A 16,283-nucleotide genomic window follows, 5' to 3' on the forward strand; every position below is an offset into this window, starting at 1 on the left:
AAAACTTAACATCTAATTTTCTTTTCTTCTTTTATTTTTTCCATCACCAATTATCCCCCCTATACCCTCTTCCACCTCCACTCACCACATTCTTTATTTCTGCCTGGTCCTTTTTCATGGTTTCTATGTGCTGGTTCATGCGTTCGGCATCCTTATAATCATTACTTTGAACTCTATAAATTGTAAGTTGCTTACCTCTATTTTGTTTAGCTCTCCTTCTGGAGAATTTTCTTGTTCTTTCATTTGGGTCCTGTTCTTTCTCTCCCCATTTGGCTGCCTCATTGTGCTTGTTTCTATGTATTAGGTAGATCTGCTATGACTCCCAGTCTTGGTAGGGTGGCCTTATATAGTAAGTGATCTGAAAGACCCACTGCACAATCTCCCTGTTCACTTGAGTTGGGTGCCCTAGGAATGTCCCTTAAGCACATTACATAGGCCATCCTGATGTAATGGAGTTTTTATTGCTATTGGACCATCATGTGTGGGATAGACCCCCAGGCTGGCTGACAGTGAGGCTCAACCCCAACACAACATGCAAGCTGCTGTGCAGATGCAAATCACATAAGGCAGAATTTGCCTCAGCAGAGTTCAGTGCCTGTTGATATCTCCTTGTGAATATGCTGCTTGTGAAGATTAGATCCTACTCTGTTGTTATCTGAAGCTGACCACTAGGTGGTTTGGTTCTAGACCTCTTTTGAGGGATTCTGGTGCAGGTCAGTGTCACACAATGTCTGTGACTGGCCCTATGCAACCTATTTGGAGCTATCAGCAATCCATAACTTATGGTTCTCTCTGCTGGACTGGGTGCATGTGAAAAGGCCATGCTGCACATCAAGGTCTGCTTTTACTAGCACCAGTCCCATAGACAGGTCAGCAAAAGTCTCAAAGCACTCAGAGATCCTCCTTTGCCTGTAAGCTGTCTATCAGGCTCAGTCACTTAAAGAGCCTCAGGCTGTACTCCTCAGCAGAAAATAAGCTCACAGGGTGGGGCAAGAGGGATTCCAAGGGGTAGGATATTGTTTCCTTCCAGGTTTATGTGCATGGAGAGGAGTGCTCTGCCTACAAAAATGGTTTCTGCAGTATGGAGAAATTACTTAGAACAGGGATCCTGGCAGCTGATCTGTCAGCTTTCTCCCCATAGCCATCAACCCAGATTCTCCTCACACAGCTCTAGTCCACTCTGCCTTCCCTCCACTGGAGTCAAGGATAAGTAGCTATGAACAAAATTTTGGGCATTGGGTCTTTAAGAGGATAACTGCATTACTAGAGGTCCCTCCCTGGCAGACAGAAACCCCACTGCTTTTCATAGTCAGGTGTTATAAGGGTGTCTTTCCCAGTTCTGGTGTTCTGGGCTGGGTAGCCCAGCTTGTGGTTTGTACCTCACACTTCTTAGGTGAACCCCTCTGCAGCGGATATATCCCTCTGGAACTCCAGCTGCTGCCATGCATTCTCAGGCAGCTCTCTTGAGCCTCTGTATCTCCTACCAGTCTCGATGTGGCCTCTATGTAAGTCCTTGTTATATGGCTTCTCTCCAGCTAGTCTTCACTTGTTATTCAGGATGATTTGTCTGTACTTTACTTATAATTTCAGTTTGGTCACGAGAATAGGTGAATGGAGTTTCCACTTAATCTGCCATCATCTTGGGTCTCCCCCAATTTTCTTATATGTTCATTTATTTGTTGGCTTGTGGTCATTTCTCTCCACTAGAAGTTAAGGGTTGGGAGATCAAGGACCTTGTCTAATTTCTTCACTGTTGTATCTTCGGAAGCTAAAACAGGGTTTGGCACACAGATGGGACTCAATGAATATGTACTGAATGAATAGTTCAGTTCCTTGACTTTATAACAAAAGTGCACCGAATCTTCACTAAATATTTTGTAGGACAAATGCAATAGAGAAAGTAAAGACTTACTATTTTGGCAATTTATGCTTACTAGCACCCTCACAAAAAAATTTTGAAATAGTTTACTAAAAGGAAGTTCAGAGATAGTAAACTCAAGTGTCTAAAGTGTGCCTAATACTCATTATCACAGATGACAGAATTGTTTATATTGTATTTTTCTTCACAGATGTGGGAGAAAAGAGATTTCTAAAACAAACAAAATGTGTTTCAAATAAAAGGGACAGAAAATAGATAATCATAACCAGTTAAAATATTTTTTGTTTTAGACAATCTTTGAAACAAAAAGATGCCTACTCACTTCCACCTTACAAAGATGGCTACATCGCTTATGATCAGAACTCCTCTCTAATCAATTAATTAAACTAGGACACAAACAATTGATCATTTTGTTATATCTCTTGTGGGAAAGAATGAGAGTCTGTGAATGGCACCATTTTCCTCCTAAAAGCTAAGAGTAGCAGGTCAACAGCAGATGGAGGACACACCTATTTAATCTCTAAAAGAGCCCCACTGATTTTTATTATTATTATTATTATTTGAAGAGGGAAACAAAGGTTCTTGCAGGGACTCCCACAGCTGTAGTGAGTTAATAGCTAGAATCACACCTTCCTGAAGGGCAGATCATGTTATAATCATGAACTTCCATTTCTGGGTTTTGCAAAGTCACAGATAATATCCCAGAAGATGTTCCTCCCCTCTATAGTGCACAGGGACTAGAATGTAGATTCATTTCTGCTTGCTTTTTGGTCCTCATATTTCTTTATGCTGGCCTCAAACTTGTCAAGTACATGTTGGCAGACATTCATAAGCTCATTCAGGCCTCTCTGAAATGGCTCAACAGCTGGAAGAGCACCTCGAGTCTGAATTTGTAAATTAATTTTACTCTCAGAGAATGGGTTGTAGTGTAACTACAAAATTCCATTTCTGGGTTCTTCATGATCATGTAATGAAGAGAGTTTCCTAGGGTATAATCCTCCTCATGCAAAAAAAAAAAAAAAAAAAAAAGTCACATAATGTCTATCTGTTCCAGATGCCTAGACCAGTGGTCAGCAAACTGCAGCTCACAAGCCACATGCAGCTCACGAGTCGCAGTTTGCCGCTCTGTTGACTAATGAGTTTACCGACCACTGACCTAGATTCTTGATTGCAATAATTACAGGCAGTTGTTGTTCCTTGTGATTAAGCCTCTATCTCAGTGGTTGGCAAACTCATTAGTCAACAGAACAGCAAACCGTGGCTCGCGAGCCACAGTTTGCTGACCACTGGCCTAGACCATTTCCAGAGCTGTCTTCCTCTTGCCTTCAGCCATTGAGGTCTTCAATCCAGACATTTGTCTACATACGTATTTTTTATAAAAATGAGATCATACTCTCCAATTTTTGCTCCTCTTCCATCATGGTGATGGCTTCTGGGATATACAGGTGGAGCTGGCGCCCCTGCCCCATATCAAAAAATGTGTGAGAGAAGCAGAAAGGAAGGAACAACCGACCGCAGAGCCCCACTGATTTAATTTAATTTAATTTTTGTGTGTGTTTTTTAAAATATCAATATATTTTATTGATTTTTTTTACAGAGAGGAAGGGAGAGAGATAGAGAGCTAGAAACATCGATGAGAGAGAAACATCGACCAGCTGCCTCCTGCACACCCCCAACCGGGGATGTGCCTGCAACCTATGTACATGCCCTTGACCGGAATCGAACCCGGGACCTTTCAGTCCACAGACAGACGCTCTACCACTGAGCCAAACTGGTTTCGGCATTAATTTTAAATTCTTCACTCAAGAGCTGATAGCTTCCTGATTATTACTTCATCTTCTACTAAGAGGGATGCCAAAAGCACTGCATAAGATAGCCATCTAGCAACAAACAGTAGCTCTTACTGAGCACCTGCCATGTGTTCATATTGCAAGAGGCACAAAAGACATGTGAACAGAAGCCCCTGCTTTGAGGAACTTACATCTCAGTTAAACAGACAAAACAAACTATGAGACCATTGGACAGTGACCAACTGTAGCAGATATCCAAGTGCTGGAAATGCTAAAGGTGCACTAAGAAGACAGGGTTTAGTGGAGGAAGAACAGCAGTGAGAGGTGTCATGGGAAGAAGGCCTGAGTCACAGAGCTTTCTTGCTACAGACAGGATGAGCTGCAGGCCCAGCCTGGGAACTAGCAGGGTATGTTTATGTGCCTGAAGAGAGCAAACTGACCAGAACCTGGGGCACCCTCTTGAGGAGTCCGTCCTCAAGCTGAGGTTTTAATATCCTCTGACTCTCACAGATATTATCATTCCCATGTGTACTACAGCACTATTCACAATAGCCAAGATGTGGAAACAACTGAAATGTCTATCACCCCCACCGCCATGTTCATCTGAAAGAAAAGAGGCCATATCCTTCCCTATTACTCATCAACTGAGCACTTCATTTAATTGTCTTATCCATTAAGGCAGTGGTCGGCAAACCGTGGCTCACGAGCCACATGCGCTTTGCCGCTCTTTTGCTGACCACTGCTTAAGGTAGTGTTATGTATAAGAGTAGAGATTTCAAAAAGGTATCTCAAATCCTAAACTGCAACTCATTAGTCGTTTGATCTTAAACAAGTTTTTTGAATTTTTATAGCTTCAGATTCTTCAACTATAATTAAACAAAAAATTTTAAAGAAAATTCAGTATATACATACAATGAAATATTATTCAGTCTTAAAAATGAGGGGAATTCTGCAATATGCAACAATATGGATTGACTTTGAATACAACATGCTAAGTTAAATAAGCCAGACACATAAAGACAAATACTCATGATTCCATTTATATAGGGTAGCTGAAATAGTCACATTCATAAATGCAAAGGCTGGAATGTTAGTCACCTAGGGATGAGGGAGGGAGAAATGGGAATTATTAATCAACAAGCATACAGTTTCTGTCAAGTAAGATGAGTAAGCTCTTGAGATTTGCTGTATGACATTGTGCTTATAGCCAATAATGCTTTTGAGAAGACAGATCTCATATAAAGTATTCTTACCACAATAAAAAATAAATCAAATTTTTAAAATAAATGAAATAATCATCTACGACAGAGAGATCATTTAAATAAGTACAATGAAGGGCAACAGATACTAAGGCAACTCCTCACAGCTAAAATGGAGGCACAAAGTCAAGAGGTGTACTGATCTGGGTTAATCTGAAAACAGAGGTCTCAGACAAAGACTTGAGTGCAGGTAGCAGAAATCCAGGAAGCAAAAGAGGAAGAAAGTGAGATAGGAAAGGAGAAAAGCCAGTGAAACATGCTTAATGAGCAGGTTACCACTGTGGACAGCCAGGGCCCCACTGCTGGGGGTCTCTGTGAAGAACCATATAGAAGGTGCCTCAGAATTGGCTTACCAGAAGGTGGGCATTTATCTATGGTGTTCCCATTGTTTGAGAGTTGCCCCCAGAGGGGTTAACATCTCCACAAATTTGTGCCTGGGCAGTGACTTTGGAGAATGCCCCAAAGAAAACAAAGATGGAGCCACACGGCTGCTAGTTTGATGTGGACTGCTGGCAATGCTGAATCAGGTGGGCGACAGGAAGGGGACACAGTGATCATGACCTTCACAGAGGAAGTGAAGCCAACTGATTCTTAAAAGATAAGTAGGTGTCCAACAAACCAAGTATAAGGTGGGATAAGGTGCAGACAAGAGGCTTAAAAAATTAAAGTAGAAGAACATCATGAGCAAAGACATGGATATTAAAAACCATCAGGTGCTTTTAGAAAATCCCTAGTATCTGGATGTAACTGGAGCAAGAAATGAAGATAACGAACAGACGTAACAGGAAACAGAGTGAGAGAGAAAACTGAAGAAGTAGGCAGAAGCCAGATCATGAGGGCTTTGAAGTAAGGTGTTTAGATTGTAGATACGTGGTTCTTGGCCTTTTAAGGGTTATAGACCCTTGAAAATCTAATAAAAGAGGGATTTCAAAAAGACACCTCAAATCCTAACTACAACTTAGTAGTTGTTTGATCTTCAGCAAGTTTTTTGAACTTTCAAAGCTTTAGTTTCTTCAACCATGATTGAAAAAAAAATAGACCCTCTCCCCCATCTGAATGCACAAATATCCAAAATTCTATAGATAGTACAACATACACACAAATTCCATAAAGCTATCCTTGAATCCAAGTTCAAAATTCCAGCTAGATTTAAGTAAGTATTACAGTCATTATGTCAGTCAGGGTTCTTGTTTGTAAACAACAGAAATGTATACCAGTTAACTTAATTGAAAAGGAACTTATCTTAAAGATATTAGGGAGCTCACAAAATCTATTAGGATTATGTATTCTTATTCTCTATTAGAATGTGAGAAAACCAGGTGGAAAAGGGTCAGGAGCAATGGCAGTGAAGAACACTGCTAAAGTCTCTCCACAGTGTGGATATGGCATTGGACTCTATTGTCAACAAACCCTGTGTCTATTACACTCAAAGCCCCAGACACAGAATGTGCCAGGACACCAGGACAAGCCTAGGACCTCTGCTCACCACCAGATGATAAGTGACCTGTGAGAGACAAATCTCTCCCCTCAGCTTCTACCACAGGAAGCAAGACTCTCCCTCCTACCAACATGCACACAGCAAGAGATTTCCTTAGGAGAGAGGCCTGGATGCTAAGTAGCTAAAACCATGGCACATACCCCCGGCAGCAATGAAACACCATGGCTCTTAAACAGAGCATTTAAGTCTTCTCTCTTCCCTTGCATGACTGAATTCCAAGTCTCCTTCTGTGAGCACATATTAGTCTGTGCATGCCCTTCTTAAAGGATGGTTTCCCCGTCCATCCTCGGAGTCTGAGGAGTGCCGGACCTCCGTCTCCTTCATTCTCAGTACAGTGAGCTTCTTCAGGTAGCTTCATGTGGCCAAACTACATACATGTTGTCTAGGGATGGAAGAATAACAGCCATGGTTTTCAGCTAATAAGCTTAAAAGTAATAAAATATTTTGGGAATCAGACTTAATTTGGATAAAGACTTCATCTGAGGATCATTAAAACAAAATAAATAGAAATGCCGGTCTGAGAGAATTGGAAATTGTTATCATGTAAGTATATAATTAATCTTCTGAGACTCTCACTCCCCAAAATACTTTCCAACTGTTCGGGTAGGGGGCTAAAAGCAGTTGTGGTTTTAGCTGGTTTTGCACAACCCTATAGTTGCATGCCACTGGCAATTTCTCTTAAACACAAAGCTCCACTGGGCTAAACCAAGAGTTGGTTTCCAAGAACAGCTAGCCAGAGGTAGATGGGGAAAACCACGTCAGAATCCACTCCCAAGTCCTCCGGTTTTCTATGCAGCAAAGTTAGAATAAGTCCCTGCTCTGGGGCATGGAATCTTCTGGGTATTTAAGCAGAAGAATGGAAAAACACTATACAATCCTCATTGAAGTTGGGCTGTGGTTTCAAATGTATTTTTCTGGTAATAATATTTTTCATATACATATATATATATATATATATATATATATATATATATATATATATATATGAAGTTTCTGAAAATGATCAAACCCACAAAAAATAAACTGCTATTTTCAGCAACATTAATATCCCATTCCCATGCTGCAAAGACTAAATTAAATTAGCATTTTACATTTAAGAGGGGGGAAAATATTTAACTACCTGCTTTTAAAGCAAAGCCACTGATGAAAAATATACATGTGCACTTTCAACACAAACCACATTAGTCCATGGGAAAACAACATTCCAAGAGGCATTTGTGAATGTTTTCAAATCCACAGCCTAATGCCATCTTTTCCATGGAGAGTAAAGGCACCCCATGTGGTTATAGCTTCCTTTCCTCAGATTTCCAGGAGCAGCAAGAGCCAGCACTGTCTGTGTCATAATAAATTCTCCTGTTCTGACCTCGAAAACTTTGCCTCCCTCAGTTGTAGTCCCCCTCACCTGCATTTTACACTCTGGCAATATACTGAGTGCCTGTTACCTACATGGCCATTTAAATGTCAAGACAGAGCCCAACACTCCCTTCCTTTTCATTCTATACTGTACCTTTCTCGTTCAAATTCTTACCACCCCATGTCTGGACAATGTGCTGCCTTCTAACTGGTCTCTCCTCAACGCTAACCCACCTGTACACAGATGCCGTAATAAATTTCCCAATTCACCATTTTGACTAAGGCATTTCTGCATATTTGATTGCATCAAACACCAGAATATTTTTAATTGTCCAGTAAGTGAAGGTTCACACATTCCAGTCCATCAAAACACACCGAGTCTTCTGAATGTGCTTAATTCTTTCCTTTCTCTTACGATGTGTTAATGCCATCCCGCTTCTCAACACTGGCTTCTGAGAGTGTGGGCTCGATATTGGTATCCTGCTCAGATGAGTTTTGCAATCTCTTTCAATGTCAGCCCAGATGCCACCTCATCCATGAAGCTCGCCGAGAACATTTCTGCCCTGAATCTGTTTTTGAAAGGTCTGCACTGGACAGACAAGGATGGAGACCTGGGCACTGAACAAGGGGGACCAGGAGTGAGGAGCTCTGACTCCTGCCCGCCTCTTAATTTCCCTATAGCAAGAATTGGAGACAATAGACCTACACTACACTTGGGCTTTCCAAAGTTGGTGTACTATTAGGGAGGATGAAAATGGTTCATTTTCATAAGCTTCTAATGAGATGTCCCTCTTCCAGAGGTGCTCACGATGTGACTGGTGATACCCTGAAGAGATCAGTGAGGGTGCTGCTATTGCACAGAAGCCATGGTTACTGGTGTGTGCCAGCACCGCTCCAGGGACCAGGGTGGCAAGTGAATGCACACAGGCGTGAGTTTGCTCACAGTTTCTCTGTGTGTGCAGTTATGTGCTTCCACATAAACAAGTCATGTGTACCCACCAGACACTCCCCTTTATCAGATTCGTTTTCCCTTTTGCTTTGTCCATATGGCTCTTTCCCTTTTGATTTTCTTCTCTGTTCCCTTGCCCCTATAAGAGTAAACTACATTCATTTTTGTTAAGCATATGTATTGCTGTTTCTTGTATTAATCGAATAGAATTTTATATTCCTCATTCTTGGAACACTTTAGAGTTCCCCATTCAAAGACTAAATTATATTGCTTTCCTATGTAGGTGGTCTCTGGTCTCTTCTGCTGTTGCATCAGTAGCCCTTAACAAAAAAAGGCTTCCCAACATCAGAGGTCCTAGTGGACTGAAGATATTCATTCTTGTGGTTTCTCCCACCCCATATCCTCCAGAAAACAATATGAGGAATAATCTTCCTCAAACATTTTATAAAACCATGCAGTGTCTCTGCTCTGTCATGTTTTTCTCTGGAAACTGATAGCATGAATAATGCTCAACTGAGATTTCATGTAGTTAAAATTGTGAATGTCTATACAGATACAATGGAAAATTATTTTTTGTTCCCATTACTATTATTATTTGGCAATAAAATAGAAAAATATTAGAGCCAAGTAAAGTCAAAATTTGATTATCATCTCCCTTTCTTGGTAAAGGATTGCTAAAGCCAATTAAAAAAAAAAAGCAATGGCAGAAAGGTCATTGGATTAAATCAGAAGATTAAGATTTGGGATCTAGCTCTAGCACCTATCTCTGTAGTCTTGTATCTACATGTAACTACAAACTCTCTGACCTCAGTTTCCTCATCTGTGAAAAGGATAACCATGTGCCCTGGGGTTATTGTGAGACTGAAATCAGGTGATATGGGTGATAAGTAATATGTAAGCCATAAAGTAAATACATCTTTTTGTGCTGGGGTTTTGTTTTTTTGGGGGGAGGAGAGGGAAGAAGTTGTACCCCTCCTAAAGAGCAGTCTATGTCAGTGCCCGGTGTTTGCTCTAATGCCATGCTTATCACTTATGAATTTGGAGGTCACATAATCCAAATAAATTAGTCAGCACTGGCCAGCATTTGCCAACAAATGATCACAGACAAAGTTGGTACTCTAAGCAATGAGATTTGTCTCCAGCTCAGCCCAGTGCATCTAAGCAGAAGGACCACTCCGACATGGAGCACAAGCTGGGCCTCCCAAAAAAGAATGCTCCTAGGGGGAACAAAGATGGCGGTGTTAGGTAGACACTCCTAAACAGCCGCCGGGCAAGTCCAAAAAAAAACTATAAAATAAACGTCTATCTCCCAAAAACCAAACGAAAGCTAGCTGAAAGGAAGCCCTACCTCTAGACTGAAAGAGAAAGAGGAGAATCCAGAGCACAAGTGCTGAAAAACTGAGGTAGGGGGGCAAGGACGGGATAAGGGCTGGTGGTGGATCCAAGCTGGCAGAGGGCAGTGCTTTCTTCAACCCGAAGAGAGACAAGCACCCTATGTCTCTGTAATCCAGTTTCTGAGGAGAGACTAGACTGTCTGCCATTGGGTCAGAAAGTGAGGCTGGCTGGCTTGCAGAGCTGAGATTGTTTGCTGTGCTGTGGTGGGAGACATGGGGACGCCATCAGAGAGGCAGCCATCGCTGTTGGCCAAGCCCCAGCCTAGTGACACCCTGAGACTCCGCCTCTCACAACACATCCAAGCTACAAGCAGCAGACTTTGCATATGAATGGCCCTCTCTGTTGCGTTTAGCAAAATTGCAACCTGTGGCAAACAGATCCAAGGAGGACAGGACTGTGGTTCACGCTGTAGCTTCTGTGACAGTACTGGCCTCAGACAGTAGCTGAACTGTACCTCATTGAGACCCAGAAAACAGAGTTCTAGTGCTCAATTTCAATCCCTCACACCCATAAGTGACACATTCGGGAGACGGACTCAGTGAGCACCAAAGCCCCACTGAAACAAGCTGTGTCTCCAGCACAGCAGTTCTTCCTTTATAGACACAGCGGATCCTCTGGATTTTTGGGGTGCCAGAAGAAGAGAGCAAGCAGAATATTGAAAGCTTAATGGAAGAAATAATGACAGAAAACTTTCCCTACCTGGTGAAAGAAATAGACCTACAAGTTCAGGAAATGCACAGGACCCCAAACTGGAGGAATCCAAAGAGGAACACACCATGATGCTAAGAACAAAAGACAAAGAGAAAATCTTACAAGCAGCAAGAGAAAAACAACTAGTTACCTACAAGGGAGTACCCATATGACCATCAGCTGATTTCTCAACAGAAACTATGCAGGCCAGAAAGGAGTGGCAAGAAATATTCAAAATGATGAACAATAAGAACCTACAACCAAGATTACTCTACCCAACAAAGCTATCATTCAGAATTGAAGGTCAGATAAAGAGCTTCACAGCTAAGAAAAAGTTAAAGGAGTTCATTAACACCAAACCAGGATTACATGAAATGTTGAAGGGTATTCTTTAAGAAGAGAAAGAAGAAAAAGGTAAAGGTAAAAAACTATAAACAACAAAAAGGCATCAAATACATACCTATCAACAAGCGAATCTAAAAATCAACAGAATAAAAAAAAATCTGAAGAACAAAATGGACTGGTGAATATAATAGAATCAGGGACATAGAAAGGGATTGGACTAACAATTCACAGGGGGAAAGGGGTCTGAGGGGTGTGGGAAGAGATTGGACAAAAATCTTACATCTATGGATGAAGACAGTGGTGGGGGTAAGGGTGTGGGGTGGGGTTGGGAATCAGGTGGAGGGGAGCTAAAGGGGGGAGGGGGAGAGGAACACCTGTAATAATCTGAACAATAAAGATTTATTAAGAAGAAGAAGAAGAAGAAGAAGAAGAAGAAGAAGAAGAAGAAGAAGAAGAAGAAGAAGAAAAAGAAGAGGAGGAGGAGGAGGAGGAGGAGGAGGAGGAGGAGGAGGGGGAGGAGGGGGAGGAGGAGGAGGAGGAGGAAGAAGAATGCTACTAATAAATCCCCCCTTTCTTGCCTGGCCAGTGTGGTTCAGTGATTGAGCACTGACTCGTGAACCAGGAGGTCATGGTCAGTTAGGGCATATGCATGGGTTGCAGGCTCAGTCCCCAGTAGGGAGAGTGCAGGAGGCAGCTTATTGATGATTTTGTCTCATCACTGTTGTTTCAATCTCTCTCTCCCTCACCCTCTCTAAAATCAATAAAACATTTTTTTTTTAATTTCCACTTTCATAAACTGGCACCCAAAGAACCTAACCTATTTTCCACCTCAGTTTCCATTTAGTTCCTCAAGGGCTTCTTTGTTGATCCTCCAGTATGTGTTTTAGCTTATCTCCTATGCTAGATACACATGCCCATCTCTTCTGGCTCTGGCCACAGCTTCTTTTCCTCTTTGGCCACACGTCTCCCAAATCAGCCTGGCCCCTGAGCCTCTAGAAACCCACACTTTGTACTACACCCTTAGATAATTTCTACCTGTGGGCAAGACCTGCCTCATCATCCTTAAATTATTCCTAGCCAGTTCTCACTGGTAGAGTGTGGCCATCCTAAACAATATCTAAAGGATTTGAGGATTTTACTTTGTGTGTGTTTGTGTGTTGAATTTCAATGGCCTCTAAGAATTTCTAAATCTAATTATTATAAATTTGGAAAGAGAAAATAATAACTGTGCATGAGCATTTGAAATTCTGAATGGCTTAGCAGAGGCTGAAAGCCACAATTTGATTATAAACATCTTTCCCTACACTGTCATCTCAAGGTCAATATCTCCCAACTCACACTCATATCCAGGTAAAGAAGGAAAACAATTTGGGAATTAAGGGAACATCGAATACCGCGTACCTTTGATATCATATTCCATCATCAGAATATTAGTTCATGTTAAAACTAAGTATATGTCATCTTTGCCTCCATTCATACAATCTAAGTACATACAGTGCCACATTCAATAAGAATCACATCTTCCAGAGCATTAAGAGAAACATTTGCTTAATGTTGTAGACCAACCAAAGCACAAACTCAGAAGAAACAAGGCAAAGATATAAAAGGATTTTAATCCCTAAAGTTAAAAATGAGTGCCAAGAGAATTCAGCTGGAAATTTGGCTGAGGTTAGATGGTTGGATCCAGAGATTAAATCAAGTGACATTATTCTAGGATAATCTAAAATCCCACACACTAATTTAGGTTCATAGGTTTTTAAAATTTATTCATTCCAAAAGCAAAAGGGGTAGCCTTTTGAAAAATATAAACTTGATTCATCCATTCAACATAAATATATTGAATGTAAACAAAACAAAAGTAAGTTATAAGAAGTGATGCAAGTGAGCCAGTAGGGAAGTTGTTCTAGAGAAAGATTTAGTATGCATCGCTTTTTACAAAAACTATGTAATCATTGTCTTCAGGGGGAAACTTAAATCTACACTGATAAAAGAGATGCAAATTGACCATCACTTCATGACACCCACCAGTCAATCAGGAGTGAGTATGCAAATTAACCCAACAAAGATGGAGGGTTAATTTGCATGTGCAGGCACCAGGCAGCCGCCCTCCCCTTGCATGAATTTCATGCACCAGGCCCCTAGTTTATACATAAAGAGCAATGCATGTACTAGGTATACCAGTAAATAATGGCAAATTTTGTAATCAAAGAAAACACAATAATTTCAAGAGAAACATCAAAAGTGCTTTATTCTAAGTAATGTCCATCGCTAGCTATACATTTCCCCCATCTTTCAGGTAAAAATGTCCCAAAAGAATTTTTCTTGTTTTGAGGCAAACCATTCATAGACCAAATTTTCACTTGCCACATTTTCCAGACATGCAGTCAATCTTTCCTCCAGACTCTAAGACTTTTGACAAAGACCTTCACTGCAGTGAGGGTTGTTTACTGTGATGGCTGTGTGGCACTCTCCCCTCTTTGACACTAGGTCACTATAAGGTCGAGATCACATACTACTTATCTTTGTATCCAAGCATCTAGCATAGTTCAGCCCAATGAAGTCAATATATATATATATATATATATATATATATATATGTTTGCTGAATTAAAGAAATTGGCTCATGTCTTAAATCAAAGAATACAGGTTATTTCCCTGGAAACTCTCCCTATCCAATATCCTACCCAACCTCTTCACTGTGACCTCCTGGTTCATTGGTTGACACTCAACCACTGAGCCACACTAGCCAGGCGCACCATGTATATTATTTTTAAGGAACACACAACTAGCTGTATCTCTCTGGACATGTAATCCTCTCTCACTCCTCCCTGCCTCTGCACCTGGTCTTTTGTCTGCCTGGAAGTCTTTCAGACCACTTGTCTACATTGGAAACTCGTATTTATTCTCTAACTTTTGTCAAATTGCTATCTCCTTAGTAAAGCCAGCTCTGACTTCTGTCTTTTCTCGCCTCTTGAACCCAAGTGTACCTCCACCACAGCAATCATTACTCTATGCTGGATCAGCTTTTTCTTTATCAGTTTCTATCACTACTTTGCAAACTCCTTAAGAATGGTGCTCGGTTGTGTTTACCTCTGTGTTCCCAAGCTCAGCTTCAGAACCTAGCAGTGGTGGAAGAGGACAGGAAAGCAGAAATAATAAAGAAAGCTAACATTTATGAACAACCCCGTTACCAAGCATTGTTCTTAGTACATTAAACAGATTACTCCTCTAATGGAGGTATTCCTGTTATGCCTACTTCATGTAAAACTAAAGTAACGGTTACACAGCTAGTGAGTGAAGAAGCCCAAGATCCTAATCCAGGCAGACTGGTTTTGGTCCACTGCCTTTCTGGCATGGAGGCCCTCTACCACTACTACTCAACGGTACTGCTGCAGTGCAAAAGCAGCCAGGCCAATATGGCTGTGTTCTGGCAAAAGTTTATTTTACATAAACAGGTGGCAAGTCTGATGAAGCCTATAGGCCAGCTTTCTCATCCCAGTTCTAGAGACTCAGTAAATGTTCGTCACATTAAACTGGATCTAACAGTGTTGGAAACCAGAACCTTCTCCCAGTCCTCAAATGATTCCCTTATCTGATCCAAATCTGTCATTAGTTGCAGCCTTTCATTACTTGACAGGCACTGCAGGCACTCAATAACCAATTGCAGAACTGAACTGAATGGAATGGAAATGGGGTGCTGAGGTTGATCACTGTGCTAAGCTCCCACCCTCACAACTCTACCTCAAGAAACCGCTGGAGCCCTGGCCTGTGTGACTCAGTGGATTGTCTCATACACCAGGAGATGACAGGTTCAATGCCTGGTCAGAGCAAATGTGGGAAGCAGCCTATTGGAGTTTCTCTTACATCAATGTTCTTTCTCTCTCTCTCTCTCTCTCTCTCTCTCTCTCTCTCTCTCTCTCTCTCTCTCTCTCCTCTCTCTCTCTCTCTCTCTCTCTCTTCCAACACACACACACATTTCTTCCCTCCCTCCCTCCCTCCATCTCTCCCTCCCTTCCTCTTTCTCTCCTTCCCTTTCTCTCTCTGAGATGATTTTTTTTTAAAGAATCTTACTTAGATGTACCTGCCCCCAGCTTTGACTCCCCACAAATAAACAACTTTTACTACTAAGAAAAAAAGACACTCCAAGGCTCTATCCTATACCTCCAACCTTATCTGGTCTTCTCAGTATCTGATGTTATCAGTATAAAAACAAAATTACTTGAAAGCAGCATGCAATTAGAAAGAGCTTCCATACTAAAGTGGTCCACAAGTCTCAACCTAAGCAGTGAAGACTTCATGGTGCTCCCAAGTTTGTTCCACAGCAGTTATGAGCACTGTTCAGATTAAACCTTTTTATATACTAAGAGGTATAATAATCAGAAAAGTAGGTAGGGGTAAAAAAGATGAAAAAAGAGATGCTTATGGAATTATGAACTTCTGGAGGGCAGGGACAAAGTATGATTCAGCTTTGCTTCACCAGAATACCTGGCATGCAGCAGACCAGGAAATGTCTGTTAATGAGTGAAAAGATGAATTTAATGAAGCCAAGAATCTAGGTAATTTGCCAAAACACATCCATTCTCCAAATCCCTCAAGCATGCTTCAAAATCAGTGAGATCCTTGTGGAAATTGTAAACTTTTCAGCTGTGAATGGGGAAACAACCCACGTTCTTACTTTCTCTGGCACACTCACCATCCTGAGTATTTGGACTCAGAATTTGGGTCTGAAGTTCCAGCAGGCTGACTCCCAGACACCTGCAGACCTCCTCAGGGCTGTAGGGTTCAGGGTGAAGAGCATCCTCTGTAATCAACAGCATTTCTTCCAGACTGACCCCCAGTTTGGTCTGCACCTCCTCCAGCTGCAGCACTTTATCCCACTGCAAGTTTTTGTGCTTAGCCAGGAGCTGCAAGTTGAAACCAAGATAAATGGTCAGTTTTCATTGCAGAAATTAATATGTACTATTTTAATTACCCAGATTCAACCTAAAGCTGTTTTTGTTTTATTTTGGGTTTTTTGTTGTTGTTTTTTTCCGATTCAACCTATCCACATTTCCCACCATTGCTAGGTGCAGATGTTTGGAATTAAACATGCTTGTGTGACACTCATAGGGTAGTTAAGTATTTT

At 41.3% G+C, this 16,283-nt stretch overlaps 1 protein-coding gene and 1 pseudogene across 3 annotated transcripts in view; both read right to left on the bottom strand.

Annotated features, from left to right (window-relative positions):
- The window catches only part of GALK2 (galactokinase 2), a 142,429-nt gene that overhangs the window by 15,462 nt on the left and 110,684 nt on the right, over positions 1 to 16,283 (bottom strand). For all 3 annotated transcript variants that reach the window (XM_036442674.2, XM_045582699.1, XM_036442666.2), the window contains exon 8: positions 15,852 to 16,062. In XM_036442674.2, the coding sequence (XP_036298567.1) occupies positions 15,852 to 16,062 (211 nt within the window). The remainder of the gene's footprint in view (positions 1 to 15,851; positions 16,063 to 16,283) is intronic.
- LOC118721595 lies at positions 2,454 to 3,363 on the bottom strand (annotated as a pseudogene).

The sequence above is a fragment of the Pipistrellus kuhlii genome, unplaced genomic scaffold (genome assembly GCF_014108245.1).
Source record: "Pipistrellus kuhlii isolate mPipKuh1 unplaced genomic scaffold, mPipKuh1.p scaffold_m20_p_1, whole genome shotgun sequence".
Classification (NCBI taxonomy): Eukaryota; Metazoa; Chordata; class Mammalia; order Chiroptera; family Vespertilionidae; genus Pipistrellus; species Pipistrellus kuhlii.